This window comes from Hordeum vulgare, chromosome 4H (assembly GCF_904849725.1).
Source record: "Hordeum vulgare subsp. vulgare chromosome 4H, MorexV3_pseudomolecules_assembly, whole genome shotgun sequence".
Taxonomy (NCBI): domain Eukaryota; kingdom Viridiplantae; phylum Streptophyta; class Magnoliopsida; order Poales; family Poaceae; genus Hordeum; species Hordeum vulgare.
Genome location: NC_058521.1, coordinates 8,925,744 through 8,947,547, shown reverse-complemented (window position 1 = coordinate 8,947,547; position 21,804 = coordinate 8,925,744). Strand labels below are relative to the sequence as shown.

Genomic DNA, 21,804 nt, shown 5'->3' with positions numbered 1-21,804 from the left:
ATTGCTTCGGCGTGTTGGTATATTTCACGCGGCACTTCGGCTTGTGATAATACGGTTGGTGCGGTCATGGTAGCACGGTGGTAATCATATTGCTTCGGTGTGTTGGTATATTTCACGCGGCACTTCGGCTTGTGATAATACGACTGGTGCGGTCATGGTAGCACGGTGGTAATCATATTGCTTCGGCGTGTTGGTATATTTCACGCGGCACTTCGGCTTGTGATAATACGGCTGGTGCGGTCATGGTAGCACGGTGGTAATCATATTGCTTCGGCGTGTTGGTATATTTCACGCGACACTTCGGCTTGTGATAATACGACTGGTGCGGCCATGGTAGCGCGGTGGTAATCATATTGCTTCAGCGTGTTGGTATATTTCGCGTTGCACTGATGCATTGGAGGCAGAGTGTGTTGCAGCGAGAGAAGGATCTAAAATGGCATTGGAGCGTATAGCATTACCACTAATTATTCAATCTGATTGTGAGGCGATGGTGAAGTTTTGAATTGTAAGAGTATGGGTAGATTATACATGGGTCATCTCGTGAACGAGATCAAGGAGTTGATGAGGGAGAGGGAGAGGGAGTTGATGAGGAAGGGGGGTCACTTAAGCCACTTAGAGACCATGGAAATTGTAGGTTCAGCAGAGTGGACGAGTGTTTCCTTTCGAATGGTTCATGAAATGAAACACGGTTGAATGAGTATATGATCAGGCCAAACATACATGATATTTTAAAGATAAAAGTGTCCTACGGACTAGATGAGGATTTCCTTGCGTGGCACTTGGCGAAGTCATATTGCTTCGGCGTATTGGTATATTTCGTGTGGCACTTCGGCGTGTGATGATACGGCTGGTGCGGCCATGGTAGCACGGGACAACAATGGTAATCATATTGCTTCGGCGTGTTGCTATATTTCGTGTTGCACTGATGCGTTGGAGGCAGAGTGTGTTGCGGCGAGAGAAGGATCTAAAATGGCATTGGAGCGTATAGCATTACCACTAATTATTCAATCTGATTGTGAGGCGATGGTGAAGTTTTGAATTGTAAGAATATGGATAGATCATACATGGGTCATCTCGTGAACGAGATCAAGGAGTTGATGAGGGAGAGGGAGAGAGAGAGTTGATGAGGGAGGGGCGGTCACTTAAGCCACTTAGAGACCATGGAAATTGTAGGTTCACCAGAGTGGACGAGTTTCTCCTTCCGAATGGTTCATGAAATGAAACACGGTTGAATGAGTATCTGATCAGGCCGAACATACATGATATTTCAAAGATAAAAGTGTCCTACGGATTAGATGAGGATTTTCTTGCGTGGCACTTGGCAAAGTCATATTGCTTCGACGTATTGGTATATTTCGTGTGGCACTTTGGCGTGTGATAATACGGCTGGTGCGGCCATGGTAGCGGGACAACAGTGGTAATCATATTGCTTCGGCGTGTTGGTATATTTTGTGTTGCACTGATGCGTTGGAGGCAGAGTGTGTTGCAGCGAGAGAAGGGCCTTTTTTTTAGAAAAGGAAGATGACCACCACCTAATTCTGCATCTGGGAGTTGCATGCGACCATTTTATTAATTATTTTCGAGGACCTTACAAAGTAGAACAACAATATGTCTGAATCTGTCATCTTGCAACATTTGTCGCTACCCTATCCATGTGATGAAGGGGTGCAAGCCGGACCATATACCCAGACCTCTCTCCTAAGCCTAAAATCTAAAGCCGGAGGCCCCGCCCGAGCCATCTACCAGGTCCGGGGCACAAACCGGTCTGACTCACTCACATGTGTCGTCGTCGCCATCTTCCACTGGTCCATCTTCAGAGCATATTGAGGTGTCAACCTTAGCAGGTCCTCCGTCATCGACGCCATCACGACGCCAAACGACGACCACCACCTACGCGAGCCTTGGAAGGTCTTCCGCCATGGACGCCACCACGACGCCAAACGACGACCTCCACCTATGCGAGTCCATCTCCAAGCAACGGACGTAGAGCCATGCTACAATAGGTTCGCACCACCGCCGTCGCCCACCATCCACAACTGCCACCCAATTCCAAGGTTCCCAAAGCGGGGCCTTCAAGAAGGTAACGACGCCGTGAGCTCTGTCGCCGCCCAACAAAGTTAGGGCTTTCACCCGGGGGACCTAGGGGAAGGGGAAGTGAGGAGATCAGTCCATACCGACGCCCAAGGCGTCGCTGTCGACGCGGACGGCCATGGCCGGCCAGGGATTTCGCCCGAACTAGATCCTCGCCACCAGCAGCGCCTCCTGTACAGAACCGGCGACCAAGGAAAGCGCGGCCCAACTAGGCTGGCCCGCACGCTGAACAGAGGAGGAGGGGAGGCGCCAGATCGCGCGCACCGACCATCGTAGAAGCCGCCGCCAGCCGCCAACGACCACCGGGATCCCGCCGCCAGTGCGGCCAGGACGCCAGATCCACCGCCCGTACAACTGCTCGTCAGAGCCTGACGTGCCTCGTCAAAAGGAGTCGCCGCTCCAGATTCGGAACTCCCAACAGAGAGCCAGGGCATTCGAGATCCCGACGCCACCATCCTTGACGCCCCGGGCTTGTCCGACAGCTGCCTCAGGCGGCGGCGGGGAGGTGGGACGAGGTGGGGAGGGGGCCGAGGCGGCGCGGCTAGGGTTCCCCCGCCGCCGCCAGGGGAGGCGACGCGGGGGTAGCGAGAGAAGTACCGAACGAAAGCTATGTGTACTTTACGATTTCAGCGAGAGAAGGACCTAAAATGGCATTGCGTATAGCACTACCACTAATTATTCAATCTGATTGTGAGGCGATGGTGAAGATGTTGAATTGTAAGAATATAGATAGGTCATACCTGGGTCATCTGGTGAAAGACACCAAGGAGTTGATGAGGGAGAGGGAGCTTGTTCGTCTTCACGTTGGACGTGCGCAGAATAGAACTCGTTTGGCCTATATGTCGAGAGTGGAACTCTGTACCGACTTGTGGTTACAGGGGCCTCCAAATACTCTGATGAGCTTGCTGGCAAGCGATTGTACAACTATTCCTTAATAAATAAAGCTCCTTTTATGCAAAAAAAATTGATTTTATAAGGACCTCCAAGGCAATGAAATGGATCAACTGCTCAAGGGAGGGAACTACAAGCGTATGCAATTTCGAAGCTTTCAGAATCTTCACACACACTATATGGTACTCCCTCCGTTTCAAAATAAGTGACTCAAAAATGACTCAACTTTGTATTAAAGTATAAAATTGAGTCATTTTTGAGTCACTTATTTTGGGACGGAGGGAGTACTATTTTGCTGGGTACCGTCGCTCTTTGTCGGCAATGTGTTGATCCTTGAGGTTCCGGGTTTGACGAGTTTTTTTTATTGGAATGTCATTTTATTCCATCAAATAATAGCCAGATTGTTTAAGCAAAGATGAAATAAAATCATGGGCATGATTATTCCAAATAGATAGTGAATTATAACTATTCCCTGATTTAGCAAGACAATCCGCTACCTCTTTAGCCTCTCTTTTGCACGAGTTGAACTTCATCATCCCAAAATTCTTCAACATCTGAAAGCACTTCATGATCGTTGCTACATTGTGCCCATGGTAGCTTTCAGCATCACTAATTCATCTATGACAAGCTGATAAGCTGGTTAACAGACTCCATTGTTAAGACTTAATTATCACATTATGATTAAGGATATAATCTCCAGTTAACCAACCGGTGTGTAGTTATCATACACAAACCATCTTATCTATTCATTGTCTCACATGTAACAAATGTGTCTCCTGGATGCATCCCTTGCTTTGTCATCAATGAAAGAGACACACTTGATTCATTTGGCTCTCTTGATTCTCTCTCTTGATTTCTACATTGAACACGTTATCAAACACTTTGTCCTAATCTTTCAGCTTCAGAGATTTCTGGGCACCAATATCAGTGGATACATCGATCATATCCCTACTATGCCAGGTCGTACACAAGCTTTATGTTCCTGCTAGGTGTGGTAGTCATCTCATAAAAGTCTTTGAAACAGACCTTAGTGGCTACATCCACCAACTATAATCTCAAAGATAGTGTTGCTTGTATTGCCCGGATGCAAATATGTTACATAATAAGAAATATCACTATATTGCCCATGTCACAAGTCAAGTCATCCGACAAACTTGCTGATTTATTCACGAAGTCCCTATCATCTTCAACATTCTAAAAGACAAAAGTTACTCCAAGGATTTTTTTCAAGATGATGATACTACATCAATAAGCATAGATTAAGGAAAGTGTTATTATTTAATTAGCACATTATAATTAAGGATATAATCTCTACTTAACCAACCGATGTGCAGTTATCGTATATCAACCGTCGCATCTATTCATTGTCTTACAGTCGCGTCTCCTGAACGCACCCTTCGGGAACAGATGCATCCCTTGTTGTGTACTTGATTTATTACATTTTGCTGGTTCTCTCTCTCTCTCTCTCTCTCTCTCTCTCTCTCTCTCACACACACACACACACACACACAATTTCTGCTTTGAACATCAATCGTCACTTTGTCGGCAATGTGTTGGTCCCTGAGGTTCCAGGTTTGATGACTTGACACTGACGGACACGTACGGCGCAAGGTGTAAAGCCGTAAACCAATCAGTTCATGATGGACTTTGGACTTTGACGACGTGGCACTCTGCAGATCGACGTACCCTGAATTGCTGGGAAGCTAGATAGGCAATACATTGTACATTTGTACTCCTACCGACGGAGGCACTCTGCATATTGTGTTGAATAGTTTCCTTTCTTGGTATAGATTGTGTTGGATAGATAGGACTTGGGAGTAGTAGTATCCTCATTCTATTAGGACTGAACTCTTAGGTTTGATGTGGATTATTCTTCTAGAGGAAGACGTCATTTTGTCGACAACGAAACGCTTCTGATGACCTCCTCAATCTTGAAGTTTCATAACTCCGCTCGCTTCAGTAAATATGGATGAATACGTATGTGTGTGATGGTGTTAGTGTGTGCGTTTAGCCGTCTATGTTGTAATCATTTAAAAAAAACTTTTCAAATTGTGAAGGGCAATTGCCACTTTTAAGCAAGAATAGGAATATGTCATTCACTAGCTCAAAAGGAAGAACAAAAAAACCACGTGTGACTTTTTTCTCCTTGACTCGCATGCAACATCTAGACAAAATTGAATCGATTCTTGTTCGAGAACATTTTTTTTTATGTCCGGGTGATGCATACCTATCCACTCATACCATAGTCCTAATAGACTGAGGATACTACTATCCTACTAACTATACACTCATATCATGGTCATCTTGACCGAAGAGCCTGAGTAAATTTGTTGGTGTTGAGCCCGCCACGCTCAATAGTCCGGCACACCAAATCCCAGTTAACCTTGCACTTTGCACCAATGATTTTTTTTCTTAGTAGGACCAAAAAAAGTTACCAAATCCCAGGTCTCCGTGTGTTAACCCTTTTGATAAAAATAACTACTCCCTCCGTCTCGGTGCATTAGGTATTTTAGGAGGTGCGCTGCAACCTAGGCACGCATAGATTGGGTAGGAGAAGAAAATTAAATTGCAGAAGAAGCCAATCACATAATTCCTTTCTCAATTGAAAACGTGCTATTAATTAGAAGACCTCTTGAAATCCAAAAAGTGTGCCGCATAAATTACATGCATTGGTCCTTCAATTAATAGATGTGGTCTAGTTAATATGCATGCAACTAGTACTACTCTAATGTGCCTTAGTGTTTTGGGATTATTTAATTTTCGTAAGATGCCTAATGCACTGAGACGGAGGAAGTAGTAGACTTTTGGTCCCTATAATCTGCTGTCGAAAGATTTTTTTTTTCAGTTTGTGTCCCTTTTTTGCACCAACAACTGTGGCGTGGAGTAAGTTCTGATGGTATGAGAACAAAATCATCCTTTGGACGGCTCGGGAGGTCTCTAGCTAAACAATGATCAAATGCATGCCGAGGGTGTGAGGGTTTATCATCCTTTCTAAAATAAGGTGCAAGTAATTGCAACTCCGTGTACCTCATTGTAATGACGTCTATCGACGGTGGAAAGCGAAGTTTGGAATTATAAGCATCATCCAGTTTGGAATTAACTAAAATAGATCTGACGTTTGCCCAGACGGGCTAGCTAGCACCATCCAGGAAGCTCCTCCGGTGACTTTCAACAAAATTTTGGCATCTACCAAGCTGTTGGCAACGTATACTAGTTGCACAAAATCTCAGTAATAACAACAACTTCATCCTCGCCCAAGGAGAAAGATAAATGCATGGTTATCTAGAAAGGTGTAGTAGCTAATTGTGGCAATGCAAAGAAAATGACGGTATGGGGATGGATTGACTAATCTACGAATTAATCGTCCTTGTCTGTCTATCACTCGATCCATTTCAAGTGTGTACGCAATCCTGCTCTAGTTAAAAAGTCAGGGTCGTCGTCAATGGTGCTGATGCTCTGGCTGTGTGCAGATCGATGCACTCTCTTATCGAACACAAATGGCGGCCGACGTCTTTGAATAATGAATTGTCAAGGTCTATTAGATGTCAGTTTGGCAACTAGTCTTTTTTTTTTGGTCATTTATTTGGAGAAGTATGCTACTAATGCTACTAATGGAGTAGTAACATTTTTGGTCCAAATTTCCCACAAAGCAACAAGAAGAGTACTGCAAGGAAATACCGGTGCGTTTATCAAACTTTTTATCCCACTAGTCAGCAATATTGATCCCATTGATCTTGGAGGTTTGCGCGTTAATATGGACACACGCCTGATTAGAAATTAGACACACTTGAGTAAGACGTAACTGATCAGATTGCTAGTACAAGATATTGGTCGGTGACTGCTGTCATGGATGGTGTTAGATAAGATTCTTCTCTGATATAGTACTATGATCTACTACGTGTCTACATCATATAAATAAGAGGACAAGGCACAAGAACATAGCACCCAATATATTATCTTTTAGTTTCATCTACCGCAATTAGTACTCTCATGCATAAATATATTGGAATGATTAAATGATTAAGATATAATGTGACGAACAGATGACTCTTATACAATTTGAGTGAACTTTCTTATATTTGACTCACCAAACCGTTTGAGATTAAAGGTATATATATTTGACTTTCTTATACAATTCGAACTATGGTGGCTAGACATGCAGTCCTGTTCGCCGTTTGTTTCTTCCTGCAAAACGTAAGCCAAATAATTGGTGCATGCTAATTCCTTTACATTTCTCCCTTTGTGAGTGACTAGCCCTGGACTCTTTTGCTGTGAAGAACTTCGAGATCTCACTTCCGTACGTGAGAAATTTCTTCTGTTCACCACTAACTGTCCAATGAAAATACCTCAAGATTTTTCAAAGGGAGAGGGTCTGCATGTTATATTGGCCTGCTACCTGCCTCAATTGTCAAGTTAGCCGATTAATGTTCTGAGCATGAAGTCCTTGCCGTCTCCTCCATGTCACGTCAAGTGGAGTAGTTCAGAATCGGGAAATAACATATATAGTACTAATTAATTTGCTGAAGAACTGATAAAGACGCTTTCGAGAATTCAACGTGTCACACTCTTAGGTTTGATTGCTAGATATCATTACCATGCACTCTAAACCGTATAGAAATATTACAATATGACACTAAATATTGTTCATGTATGAAAATAAACAGGAGGGACTCCATGGTTCATTGTTGATTCACACCAAAAGTAAACTCGAATTTCAAATGGACCCCTACAAATGTTCGAAATAAGTTATATGTCACAATAAAAATCTGGTCTGATTTTTATAAGAAATAATTACTGATAAGCAGTTGATGTTCGGTTTTGGTTATAGCTAGCAAAACAATTATTGTAAATTTTAAACCAAAAGGAGACATGTTCCATGTTTTATGACAACTGTATGCCCTTTATATTCGTTTGATGGAGACGTGTAGTTTGCCCTTGTTGATCAGTAGGGATGTAGGTGTGAAAAGACAGGAGTGCCCGAGGTTTGCCTTTTCTTGCTTAATTAGATAAGTGAGTTTAAGATCTTTATAAAATTATGAACAAATTGCAATGTGTACTTCGAATAGATTTTATTTTTGGCATGCCAAAAGCATTACTATTGAGAAATATGTATGGCACCCCGCCAAAAAAAACTATGTATGCCTCCCATCTCTGTAAATTTAAAGAATATGTTGTACGGAATGAAACAAAAAAAAACATTGCGCACATGTTTGAATAATTTATTGTGGGTACAAGAATGTTGTAAATAATACCTCGCCTCGTCATTCCCTTATATAGAGTGTATTAGGTTTCGTTAGAACATGACTTAACCAAGAATTATTTTGTGAATGCCTGGTTTGTGTGCCATGATATTCGTATAGCTAGATTCATTTGTTCAATAATACCTACTAGTAATTGAGATTTTGTATCATGTAAAGTTGTAAACCACATACCAATGGAATAGTTCTTGTTCAAAGTATTACCTTCATGAATCCTAATACAATTCCACATACAGGAATGGATGACTTGGTTTACATGTATACTACTCCCTCCGTTCCTAAATATAAGTCTTTCTAGAGGTTTTACTAGTGGATTACATACAGATGTATATATACATACTTTAGAACGTAGATTCACTTATTTTGTTTCGTATGTAGACCCTAGTGAAATCTCTTAAAAAACTTATATTTTAGAACGGATGGAGTATATGTAATTGCCAACGAAAGAAAATAAGTACAGGTGGGATGGCCATTTTGAAAGGGAAAAAGTTGATGGTGCTACCGCCCTCTATGCTAAAAAAGATGAAATGGGTGCTTAGATTTAAAAATCCCAAATAATACGTGTAAGAGTGACAACTTCCGTTGGACTTGCTTGAGACTCACAGTCCTTGGGTTTAGACATTACTTCGAGAATACCCCCTTCGGAAGGTTGTGGGTGAGGACGGATTGGAACTGGTAATATTTCCACAGAAGTGTCAAGCGGATATGTTGGTTCATCAGTCAGATGGCAGGTAGAACTGATGGCAAGTAGGCGATTATACATCCTGCATCACTTAATGCAGAGGCCGCGAGGGGTATTCCATCTTTCCAAAAAAATGAAGACATGACAATATATATATAAGATATCACTTTATAATTTCCCTCGAGATATATACTATATAGGTGTTGCTTCGCCTTATTATTGGACCGAGCCCATGGAATTTTGGGCTACAACTGTTACACAGTTTTTAGAGCGAGAAACGCTTGTGGCCGGCGCACCGACTGAACCGCTCGGCCGGTCGGGATTAGACATGTAGTTTTTTTCCTGTCTAAATTTGCTGCAACTAACGTTCAAATTTGCTACAAACATTTTCTATTTGCTACATTTGTCCACTAGAAAAACTGCATATACGTTCGGTTGCAATCCCAATTCGTTAGATTTTTCGCTACAACCAGTGTTTTTGATTTTTGCTACAACCGATATCTTTTTTACGGCAACCATTCACTAAAAAAGTTGTATACACGTTCGTCAGAGTTGCAATCCGAGTTCATCGGATTGTTTTTGCTACAACCCATATTTTGCTTTGCTACCATGCATCATCAGCGTCTTTTTTTGCTACGATCACATTCATATTTTTTGCTACAACCATTTTTTTGTTGCAACCGTGACCGAAATTTGTTGCATCATGGCTGAAATTTGCTGGATCGAGGAATTTTGTTGCATGGACAGATCTAACGGTGCAGCCGCGTGCGGCCGGCTGAAAGTTTCGGCCGGCGCGCCAGTGCAGAGCACTGCTCTTTTAGAGCTCGTATTCAAGGAGATAATCGACCTAGGGTTGGTTCTGTCCACCCCTCTCTAGGTGGTCGAAACCCCTCAATTTTCTCTTTGTCGAAAAAGGCTTTCGCCACGCTTTATGAAGCAATGATTTAGGTCATTTCTGTCCACGCCTCAATTTCCTCTGTAATCTTCAAGGCATCATTTAGGTCAGGGGTTGTTACATTAAAGTTCATCATTATTTGTAACTTGTGTATTTCGTTTGGGTCCCATGATGGCTGCTTTCGGAGCCCCAACAACTTTAAACAAAAATTTATCTATATTTGCAATTCGAAAACCTTGTTTGTTGTTTGGTTCCTTGCTACCATAATTCTTGTTTCTTGTTCGGTTGCTTGTAGGTTTAGAACCTTGTGTTTAGATTAATCGTGTCTCGGCGTAATCAATGACCTCTTTGAGTTGTTTTAGCAATTGCTAAGATGCGTCGCATTGGAGATGGATTGTTCAGTAAGATCGTCAAAGCCCTCCATCAAAATGGGCTAGTGATATGTCGAAAGATTGCGATACCCATATTGTTATCATAAACCCCACATTATCAGACTTGTTAATGGTACAGAAATCCAACATATCTTTGGACTAATTTCCCATTTCATGTGAAATACATGCCTACAAACTACAAAGGCTGGATGATGTAAACCTGGGTAGATATATGCAAAAGTTAATCAACCAATTAACGTATACTGATCGATTTGAACCGCGGTAGAGTTTTACGCGCAATCACACACCTCAGCCAAATCTTCATATACATGGGTAGCATCTCAGTAGCACTTTAGCTTTTTTCTCATACCACACGATGATGATGATGATGATGATGATGATGATGATGATGATGATGATGATGATGATGATGATCCATTGGAGATAGATCATGCACGGGAAGGCTCTTTCTTTCCATAAGAAGCATATTGTAGCCTCTGTTACGGGCATGCTGATGTAAATAATCCTACTTGTACAGTTATAGTACTACACATGTCATTGTGAGAGAATTGTGGATGCAAATTATGAAATGGTTTTGATTCCCCATTTGATTTTTCTTTGCTCAAGTGGTCAAAGCTGAAGGTGACACTCACTTTGTCTCGCGCTACATATATATATAGCTTAGCAGAGCTTAGCTTGGAGCAACGAGATCAAGTCGGTCGGTAGTAATTAAGTTCAATCGAGCTAGCTGAGCCATGGTGTCCGGCGATGGCGGCGGCCGAGTGCCGTCGACGCAGTTCGCGAAGCACGTCGTGGGAGGGCGGTGGTTCATGTTCTTCGCGTCCATCCTGATCATGGCTGCGGCGGGCGGCACCTACATCTTCGCCATCTACTCCAAGGCCATCAAGTCGTCGCTGGGCTACGACCAGCAGACGCTCAACACGCTCAGCTTCTTCAAGGACGTGGGCGCCAACGTCGGCATCCTCCCGGGCCTCATCAACGAGGTCACCCCGCCGTGGGTCGTCCTCGCCTGCGGCGCCGCCATGAACCTCGTCGGCTACCTCATGATCTACCTCTCCATCACCGGCCGCACCGCGCGCCCGGCCGTCTGGCTCATGTGCGTCTACATCGCCGTCGGCGCCAACTCCCAGTCCTTCGCCAACACCGGCGCCCTCGTCACCGCCGTCAAGAACTTCCCCGAGGACCGCGGCGTCGTGCTGGGGCTCCTCAAGGGCTTCGTCGGCCTCAGCGGCGCCATCTTCACGCAGCTCTACCGCGCCATCTACGGCACCGACAACGACGGCGCCGACCTCGTGCTGCTCATGGCCTGGCTGCCCGCCGCCATATCTCTGGTCTTCATCCCCACCATCCGCATCATGCCGCGCGGCGCCGCCGTCGCCACCGCCGCGAGCAGCAGCCGGGAGCGCAAGGCCTTCTTCTACTTCCTCTACGCCTCCATCGTGCTCGCCGTATACCTCCTCGTCATGAACGTGGTGGAGCTGGAGGTGCTCGGGTTCCCCAGGCCCGCCTACTACGTCACCGCCACCGTGCTCCTCCTCCTCATCTTCTTCCCCATCGTCATCGTCGTCCAGCAGGAGCTTAAAACCTACCTGCAACCGCCACTGCCGACCCAGTCCCAGTCCCAGTCCGTCGTCCCGACGACCACCACCGTCGTCAACGAGGCCGACTCGCCGTCCGCAGGCACGGTGAAGCCGGCGACAACGTGCTTCCAGGACGTGTTCCGGCCGCCGGCGAGGGGGGAGGACTACACGATCCTGCAGGCGCTCTTCAGCATGGACATGCTCGTGCTGTTCGTGGCCACCATCTGCGGCGTGGGCGGCACGCTGACGGCCATCGACAACCTGAACCAGATCGGGCAGTCCCTCGGGTACCCGCAGCGCAGCGTCGGCACCTTCGTCTCCCTGGTCAGCATCTGGAACTACGCGGGGCGCGTGGTGGCCGGCTTCGCGTCGGAGCACTTGCTGGCCCGCTACAAGGTGCCACGCCCGCTCGTCCTCGCCGCGGTGCTCCTCCTCGCATGCGCGGGGCACCTTCTCATCGCCGTCGGCGTGAGCAACGGGCTCTACGCGGCGTCGGTCATCCTCGGCTTCTGCTTCGGGGCGCAGTGGCCGCTGCTCTTCGCCATCATCTCCGAGGTGTTCGGGCTCAAGTACTACTCCACGCTCTACAACTTCGGCGCCGTCGCCAGCCCCGTCGGCTCCTACATCCTCAACGTGCGCATCGCCGGCCGGCGATACGACGAGGAGGCGCTCCGGCAGGGAGGCCAGGGGGGCACCTGCATCGGGGTGCGCTGCTTCAGGGACTCCTTCTACATCATCGCCGGCGTCACGCTGCTGGGCGCCCTCGTATCGCTGCTGCTGGCGTGGAGGACCAGGAACTTCTACAGGGGCGACCTCTACGGCAAGTTCAAGGCCGAGGCGGTGGCCATGGGCCCTCTTGTCCCTGCCGGCGAGGAGCGGCCGGAAGATGCCACCGCCAATGGTGCTGCTACCTCCAGCACCACCGATGCCGTCACCACCAATGGCAGCAAGATTGGTTCAGCTGACTAACCAAAGAGAGTAATCGATGGATCGGAATCATATAGATGGATGCGAAAGTTACACGTGATTCAAAAATCCATTTCTGAACCGAGGCTCATCTGCACCCTTGCTGAGTAAAAAAATCAAAACAGGAGTACTAAACAAATTCAAAAAATTCCAAATCTGCACATCAGGGCTCGCTTGCCTTCCCTCCGCCTCCCCAATCCCCATCTTCCCCTTCCCCTTGCTGCATCGCGAGATTTGTTCGCCGCGTGCCCCGCTTGTCTGTGTGTATCTGTTGATCTAGGGTTGCACGAAAATGATTCCTGTGTTCCATCTCGGTCGTCCTAATCTGATGCGGGACTAGCTGGATAGGTAGGGCATGCTCCTTTGAGTGGCGCTTTCGTGGACTAATGCGTGTGCTCTGCTTTAGGAAGTTGTAGATTGTTTGTTTCTTGTGAACTTGGAGCCCCAAGTTTGATGGGAGTTTGAGTTTCTCTCGACGATTTGTGTTGGGCTGTGAAATGCCCATGAGCATAAGCGAAAATTTGCTCATGTTTCATTTGTTGTAGGTTTGTATTCTGTAGAGTTCAGAGTCTCATTTCAATGAGTTATCTGCATGGGCATACCACATTTACGCACCATGTAACGAGTCAGTACCATCATCTCTGCATGTCAAAATTCAGTATCACTCCTCGGCCTAATTGTTACAAAATGGACAGACAGACGTATAAGCATGTATTCACCGTGTATCTGACATGCTGGGCCCACCTATCAGGCGCCACGCTGGCCAATCGACGCGTGCCGGTGCGCTGACTCGAACGAGGCTGGCGCGGTCGGCCTTAACCGGCTCGGTCGAACCAAGCCATCCCCCAGACGAACCCCAGCTCGAGTTCTTCCCTCCTCTCCCCTATCCTATCTCCCCTCTCCTCTCACCCCGAGTATCTCAGGCGATGGCCGCGGCAACCCCTGGCGGTGGCGGTGTCGTGGGCGGCTACGGCGACCTTCCTGGCCTCGGGAGCAATTACCACGTGGGGCCGGACAACTCCAGATCGTCCTATGACACCGGGGACAAGGAAGAGGAGGAGGAGCCCCATGTCCATGGAGCAACGGGTGCGGTTAGCCGAGATGTGGTTGGCCAACCCCACCACAAGCCATCAATGGACTAGTGGAGCAGGTGGATTGATGTAAGTCCCTCCATTTTTTATTTTGTCATGTTCAAATCATAGGGCTAGGGCTTGTGTTGTAAAACACTATTTTTTTTATTTTGTCGTGGATTGTAGGTTAGATGATGTTATATGGGATGCTAGGATTCACTTTGATGCTGGGCATAATTTGGATATGAAGATTTGCAGCTCAGATGTCACATTTCTGAATATGTATGCATTGTTGACAGTATTATGATTTAATTTTAATGATGAACTGTACCACGTGAAGAATACTGTTGTAGGAGCTGACATAAAGCATAGACTTGAACTGATTGACACAAACATCAAATTGCAACAACTAAAGAAGCAGTATGAGGATTCATTAGTGCTGAATTTGTTAGGGAGGGCAACAACACATGTCAGTTCAGGATTTGTTAGAGAGGGCGACATTAATCAGAGAGTAGATGATTTGGCTACACAGACAAATTAACTTGCACGGCGAGTTCTCCCCATATTCGGCCGGTATCGGTTTAGTCGCTCTAGTGACGTCGTATTCTCAAAAACGGGCATCATTAAATCTAAAGGCTTTTAAAGGCCCAAAGGTGAATAGTCATTCATCTGACAATTCTTCTGACGTAACGTCGTGATAACAAATAATGAGAAAAACTCGAATGTCGGCTCGAGACCACTTTTCCGGAGGCACGTTTTATCAACAAAAGAAGTCGTGATAACAAAAGAAGCCCACGAAATAAATCCAATACACAAGGCACGGTGTTTAGTAAAAGAAGTCGTATCGGGCCTCACTCTTCACGAGTAACTAGCAAGACACGAGACAACGACTACAAGCACAACACAGAAGCATGGATCTCGACACGTATATCAAATGGTATACGAACATGCGACTTATACCGGCCGAGAAGTATCATCCTTAAAATTTATGATTTTAAATCAATAAATGAAAAAAGAACGAAAAAATATGTAAAGAGAAATCGGGGAAAACATTTTTTTTCCTTTTTAGCAACTACGGGGGAAACGGCTCGGGGTTAGTTGGGGAGCAACTTGGTAGCGAGCGCTCCCTCGGGAGCCTTCCAGTAATCGCTCTTGCGCGCCGCCACTTGGTGCATTTCCAGTCGCAGCCACATGTCGAGCTCTGAGCGTTCCCTTTGGATTTCTTTTTTATTCTTTCGCACGCATTTTCGCCTATTTTGAGTGAGTTTTTTTTCTGTTTTTTTATGTCACGGTTTTCACCGGTCTTTCGCAAAAAAAAACCGCGAAAAAAACGCATTTTTTGTTTTTTTTACGTGAAAAAACACATTTTCTCTTTTGCAAAAGGCATGGTTTTGCTTTCGCGAGAGGCACGATTTTGCCTTCGTGAGAGAGGCACGTCCGTGCCTCTCGGAAAGGAAAAACATGTTTTTTGTTTTTTTGCGAGGGACACGGTTTTGCCTTCGTGAAAGCATGGTTTTTGCCTTCGCTAGAGGCACGTCCGTGCCTTTCAGAAAGGAAGAAAATATGTTTGCTGTTTTTTTGCGAGAGGCACTGTTTTTCTTCTCCGAAAGGCACGCCCGTGCCTCTTCCGAAAAAAAAACGTGTTTTATGTTTTCTTTTACGAGAGGCACGGTTTTGCTTCCGCGAAAGTCACGGGTTTTGCCTTCGCGAGAGGCACACCCTGCCTCTCTCAAAAAGGAGAAAACGCGTTTTCTGCTTTTTTTCCACGAGAGGTACGGTTTTGCTTCCGCTAGAGGCACGGTTTTGTCTTCGCGAGAGGCACGACCCGTGCCTCTCGAAAAGAAAAAAAATGTGTTTTTTGTTTTTTTCTATCACGTGAGGCATGGTTTTTTCATCCATTTTTTCGTTAAAAAAAGTTCATCAAAACCTATCAACATGAAATCTAGTTTTAAAGATCTCGACGCGAGAAAGCCAACGGCGAAAACGACTCAAGACTTAGGCGCACGGTTTAGAAGATAAAACATTTTGAAATTACGATTCTACAAAAAAAGAAAAAAAATTCTCAGGTTGTGATAAATGACACACATACAGTACACCACTTGTCGCAAGCTGTGAATGTGAGATTAACCGTTGGAATTGTGTATTCGCTAATTTCGGGAAAAACGGACTCGGGCGAAAGAATCGGGGAAAGAATCTCTTTCGGCACCGTATTCCAACTGGCCCACAGCGGCCCATGGCCCAGGCAGCCCGAACGCGAAAACAAAGCGAGCGGAGGCCACCCCAAACCCTAGCGCCCTCTTCTCTTTCTTTCTCCCCTCGCCGTCGCCTCCTCGTCTTCTCACACAAACCCTAATCTCCCTCCTCTTCTCCCGAGAACCGAGGCCGCGGGCGCGGGGCAGATGGCGGGCAAGGAGGACAGCCGGATCTTCGTGGGCGGGCTCTCGTTCCACACCGACGAGCGCAAGCTCGAGGACGCCTTCCGCCGCTTCGGCAAGGTCGTCGAAACCCAGGTACCGGACCGTCCACCGCGCCCGTGCCGCCTATGCCTTCGTTGTTGCTTTAATTCTGTGGGTATAGCTGCTAGATCTGTGGGATTAGAGAGGTGAATCTGGTGTACATGGCCAAGGTCTAGGTGGTGTGTTTTTCTAATAATTCTCCCGATCCGAACAAGGCACATGTGCTCAGAGTTTTGTTTCCCGTAGTTAGTTAACACCGACTCAATCCTCTACGGTTAATACTCAATAGAGATGGGGCTTCCTACTGCACTACTCCGTCTGTACCTAAATACTCGTAGTTGGGGGGAACTAGTAGCCTAGAAAACAATTGTGCTCAAAATATTTCCAAACGCAGTGTAATATGCCATCTTCTCACAATGAATAAGCACAGGTGCTAGAATTTATTGCTAACGACATTTTGTTATATGGTGTTCCCTAGCTTGTAGCCTCGTCAGGAATGCTCACGGTTTTTTCCTGTCCTCCCTTCCTTTGCTGGCCCTGATGGTGATTTTCTCAGCCACTTGCTTTCTGAAGCCAAATGACCTGGCACATCTGTGAAGTTGGATAGAACAGGGATTCTTTTGTTTGTTTGTCAAAAGATCAGCTTTGCAGAGAACTGTCCCGAGTGTTCTGTGTGAAGAAAGCAGCTGTAAACTGCTCTTTGAGGAAAATGTTAGGGTCGAAATTGCTTTACTAAGAGGTCATGCTGATGCTGTTTATCACAGTTAGATGCCTCAAGTGAACATCAGGGCCTGTGAATTTGATCCAGTATCTCTTGGCTGTGTCTGATACCTTTATTCAGCTTGTGGTCTGATAGAAGAAACAGCGTGTTCTTAGAGTGGTATTGCTTGACAGAGAAATGCCTTCAGTGGTTCTTTGGCGTTTGTGGTTCTATGCATGCCCTGTGATTTTGATAGTCTACTATGCCAACACCACAGTCAGTAGTCTGCAGTTGGGAAGCGGCTCAACAGACAGTCCGTTGTTTGATGGAAACCTGAAAACATTTTTCAGTTTTCCATGTTTAACTGATTTGATCTGTTGGTGATATACAGAAAAATATTTGCTGTCTGTTTCGTTTGGTTGTTTTTAATATTAAGAAACCATGTTACTCATTTTAAAATCTTGTGCCACCTATGCAACTAGAATTCTACATGTACATTGTCATGTATTTCTATTCTTGAATCTCGATATGTGTGCCATGATTTGTTTGGTATGTCAGTATTCTGTTCATAGGCCAACAAATTGTTCTGTTTTCTGCTCCTGGTTTCTAAGAGCATGTTGCATTATCTTTTGTGTAATCACCATGTCCTTATCATATATAGCATATAATATAGCTATCTGATACCTTTTCTTCAGTTGTTTCGTTTGCTTTTTTGTTTGTAGTCATAGCCATTTTTTGTGACAAGTTGGGCGCAAAACATGCCTGTAGTGTGCAACCTGATCTTACTGGCTACAAAATAATGTAAGGGATGTCGTTGCAGCCAATAAATCGTGCGGTAGCAATTGGTAACTTTTGTGATGAAAACCGAGGGAAGGTGAAATTCCAGATTTGTTTGTGGTTCGTCACGACATTGATGCTGTGCAGTGCTCATGGAATGACAGTTGAAAGATAGCTGCTGAAGCAACATTTGATGTCAGCACATTTCAGAACCAACTGCACACCTTTGACATGTCATGCTTGTTGGATATTGCCAACTGCTGTCTTCTTGTGTTGTTTTGCCATGTTTGAAGATTCTCTCGTGAGCTTATTTACCAGACCAGCACGCCAGTGGTTCAGACATCAGTGATGGGCCTGAGAATGTTGTTCTTGCTTGGCTAATTTACATTGAAAATTTAATAGATGGATCTAACTACTGAAATGGTTTATGTATATAGTCAATAGCATGATATGATATGAGCGGAGGTGTTACAAACATGAGGCACACTTGGTTGGCAGTCACTTACATGCCAATTGAAGTTGCTTGCTTCTCAGTTAGTAGTTTGCTGCAATTAGTTTATTTGATATGAGATGTGCTATAGGGATCCATACATGACAAGATTATCCAGAGCAGTCTAGTTAATATGGGTAACAGCAAAAGATGGTAGCACAAGCATTGTTTGGTTGCTCGAATGTTTGTTTGCCCGACTGGTTGTCCGTACAACGAGCTTTGCTCTCTCAGTACATGTTTGGTCAGAAAGGTAGTTACAGTTACACTCGGCTATGTGACAGTTTTGATTCGTTCTGTTGAATTATGAAACTCTGGAATAACCTAAACCCAATACTGCTCCAAGGTAATGATTTTGTTTTCTGTTAACCATCCTAAATTTGTCCACAAGTGATTTGTATGAATGGTTGGTAATACATTCTTATTTTATGTATATTGTGACTACTTTTTCATTTCCTTGGTTGTGTCGCTGTTCAGTTGGCTTTTAATCTTATGGTTATTCATTCCAAAAGAGAAAGCATGTTTCTTTCTATGAGACTTGGCTGCTATAGAGCTGTAGATTTTTCATAGTGATTCGTTCTGTTACCTTCTAAAAGCATGTTTCCAGCTGCTTTATGCTACAGTTTCAAATAAACTATGACTTGAAATGTTGTCGCAACCAATACGTGTTATTATTTACTAACTTTTTTGCCCTTTACTCATCTGGGCCTATATGATTTAGTTTCAAACAAATTATGGCTTGAAATGTTGCTGTAATGAATCTGTGTTATTATTTACTGATTTTTTTTGCCCTTTACTCACTGCTGAATTTAAAGTGCAAATTTCCAGTTTGTTTTGTGTTTATAAGTTACTATATGATACACTATCAAACAAACTATGACTTGAAGTGTTGTGGTATGTTATTGGTTACTGATTGTTTTTGCCCTTCACTCATTGCTGAATTCAAAGTGTACCAGTTTGTTGTGTGTTTATAAGCTGCTATATGCCACAGTATTAAACAACCTATAATTGAAGTGTTGTGGTAACAAGTCTTTGTTATTATTTACTCATTTTTTGCCCTTTACTCGTTGCTGAATTCAAAGGTTTTGCAGATGCTTACCATACTGCTTTGCTTTGTATTTACGCTGATTCTTGAGTATTTCTTATTGCAGATCATGCTGGAGAGGCACACAAACCGCCACCGTGGCTTTGGCTTCGTGACGTTTTCAGACCCCAGGGCAGTTGAGACTGCTATCAATGACATGCACAACAAAGAGTTAGATGGTCGTACCATTTCAGTGAACAGGGCTGAGCCAAAGTTGCAAACAGATGACACGCGGTACAGCGGTGGTGGCGGCGGCGGTGACCGTGGGGATTATCGTGGTGGCAAGGGTGATGGTCCACCCCCTGGCAATTGCTTTGAGTGTGGCCGTGCTGGTCACTGGGCTCGTGACTGCCCTAACCCTGGTGGCGGCCGTTCGGGGCGATTCCCTTCCAAGTTCAGTGGCGGCGGTGGCAGGGGAGACCGCTTTTCTGGATCAGACAGGTTTGGTGACCGTTATGTGGATGATCGCTATGATAGTGGCCGTTATGGTGGGTACCGTGAGCCTATTGACAGCAGAGACAGATATGATGGGGGCCGTGATCGTTATGCCAGCGACCGGTACCCCTCTGGTGGTGACCGCTATGGTACAGACAGGTACGGAGCAGCCCCAGACCGTTATGCACCAAGTGGCGGTGGAGGCGGCTACGGCAGGGAGCGAGAAAGAAGCTATGAGAGAGACACGGTGCGTGGTGGCGCCTATGACAGGAGCGGCCCAAGGGGCGGCGCAAGCTACGACAGGGATGGCCCAAGGGGCGGCATCGGCGGTGGCTATGACAGGGACGGTCCACGCGGAGGCGGTGCCGACTACGGCAGCGGAGGGCCTACCCGCTACGAGGGAGGAGGTTACAGGGAGAGGCCTGCGCCGTATGACCGCCCCAGCAGGGGAGGAGGCCGCTTTGACGACCGCTACTAGCGACCCGTTGCTGCAGCCAGTCGAGCTATGTATTTGCGTTTGAACCCTTTTCAGTTTGGCATGGCCGAATGCTTGATGAGTACTCTGTCGGCACCGGTTACCTCTATTCTGTACTGCAAATGTTACTCCCCCCCTGAGCACTGGTTGAGTTTATCCTGCAGACTGTTTTCCATGGTGAGTTTTGAGTCTGTGGTTGTTGGCTGTGGGCCACCTTTGCTGAACGGTTTCTGTACTTGCATCTTATCATCAATCTGTCTGAATTTATGAAATCCCTGCTGCCCGGCTGTGGTTGGTATGAAATCTTGCTTCTCTGCTGTGGTTGAACCTGTTCTGTACCAGAATTGGTACCCACAACTTGCTGAATTTATCCATCTATCTGCTTCCATTGCTGAGGTGAATTATGCCCATGGTTTGCTGAGGTGAATCTGCTATGCCATGGTTGTTTGACTGGGTGCTAACCTTTGCTGAACGATGTTTTATGTATGATCATGATATAACCAGCCTGAGCTTATGAAACCCTGCTGCTCTGCTTTGGTTGGTATCATGGTGGATCTGCAACTGCCAAGGTTCGTGTTTCGAGAAAGAGGGTCCGCAATGATTTGATGAAACGAGTTTTCAGACTTGTCTTGATAACCGTGTTACTTAGCTCATTTTGTGTTGGCTGAGTATGAACAAGAATTACAGAATCAGTTTTAGTTTTTTTTTAAAATCACCATGTTTCTGTAAAACGTTTGGGCAAAATGTACCCTTTGTGCTATGCACGAAGAATATATGCTTGCTCTCTTTGATCCTGTAAAACATTTGAAGTTCCAGGTTCTTCCCAGGTCAACCTCAAGTTTTTCATTCAGAGAAAAAAATACGCTCCCATGTCGTGTCGTTACGGAAAAAGACCAGCTCACAAGACGAGACGGTCAGTGAGTCCAATCGGCAGTCATATTCATAGCCAGTGAGCGGCCTCCCGTCTGGACTCGAGACCTGTCGCCGTCTCCGCATCCGTATCCGTAGTGCAGCGCCTCTTATCCGAAAGCATCCCGTCTTTCTCATTCCTTGTTTCTCCTCCTTTTTTTCTCCCTTCCAATTGAAATGGACTCTGGCCTGCCGCGGTTTAATCAATCTAATCCAATCCACCTCAACAGATAAATAATCTACTCTATCCATCCTGCTTTTTGTTACTCCGTAGCAAAGTGATTTGTGTGTGCTCACCGGTGTTCACATGAAATTGGGGGCATTCACGTGTAATCCGCTCTTTTATTTCCTTGGTGTCACAATCCTACTAAATGGTGGAAAAAAAAGAAGAACCGGCAAAAACAATTATAGTAATAGTATCAATTTTCTGTTAATTAGCCGAACATCCCTCATTTTCTTCTCAATTAATCAAACGGGAGAGATCTGCTTGCCTTTTCGTAAAATCTCACTTTTTTGAACAAAAAATTGATGGATGAAAATACATGTTACTTTTATGGTATGAAAATACATGTTACTTTTATGGTATGAAAATACATGTTCGTTCAGTCAGTGAGATGAGACGTGTCCGTCGAATACGTATGCGTATATGATTGACT

General features: G+C 45.3%; 2 protein-coding genes across 3 annotated transcripts; both read left to right on the top strand.

Annotated features, from left to right (window-relative positions):
- The first annotated feature begins 10,892 nt into the window (after positions 1-10,892).
- On the top strand, positions 10,893-12,916 carry LOC123447136 (protein NUCLEAR FUSION DEFECTIVE 4-like). The gene has a single exon (XM_045123714.1). It carries the CDS (start codon positions 10,944-10,946, stop codon positions 12,756-12,758), a length of 1,815 nt encoding a protein of 604 aa, XP_044979649.1. The 5' UTR covers positions 10,893-10,943; the 3' UTR covers positions 12,759-12,916.
- A 3,192-nt stretch (positions 12,917-16,108) lies between these two features.
- Positions 16,109-21,040, top strand: LOC123447135 (glycine-rich RNA-binding protein RZ1C-like). 2 transcript variants are annotated; one of them, XM_045123711.1, is made up of 2 exons: positions 16,109-16,335; positions 19,397-21,040. In XM_045123711.1, exons 1-2 carry the CDS (start codon positions 16,225-16,227, stop codon positions 20,240-20,242), a joined length of 957 nt encoding a protein of 318 aa, XP_044979646.1. In that variant the 5' UTR covers positions 16,109-16,224; the 3' UTR covers positions 20,243-21,040. The 2 variants fall into 2 exon arrangements, with proteins under 2 accessions (XP_044979646.1, XP_044979648.1); XM_045123713.1 differs by lacking the exon at positions 16,109-16,335 and adding an exon at positions 17,608-18,591.
- Positions 21,041-21,804: the final 764 nt, after the last annotated feature.

Coding starts and splice junctions, on each gene's coding strand:
- LOC123447136 (XM_045123714.1), top strand. CDS start 10,944: ATGGTGTCCGGCGATGGCGGCGGCCGAGTGCCGTCGACGCAGTTCGCG.
- LOC123447135 (XM_045123711.1), top strand. CDS start 16,225: ATGGCGGGCAAGGAGGACAGCCGGATCTTCGTGGGCGGGCTCTCGTTC. Junction 16,336..19,396: donor GCAAGGTCGTCGAAACCCAG/GTACCGGACCGT, acceptor TTCTTATTGCAG/ATCATGCTGGAGAGGCACAC.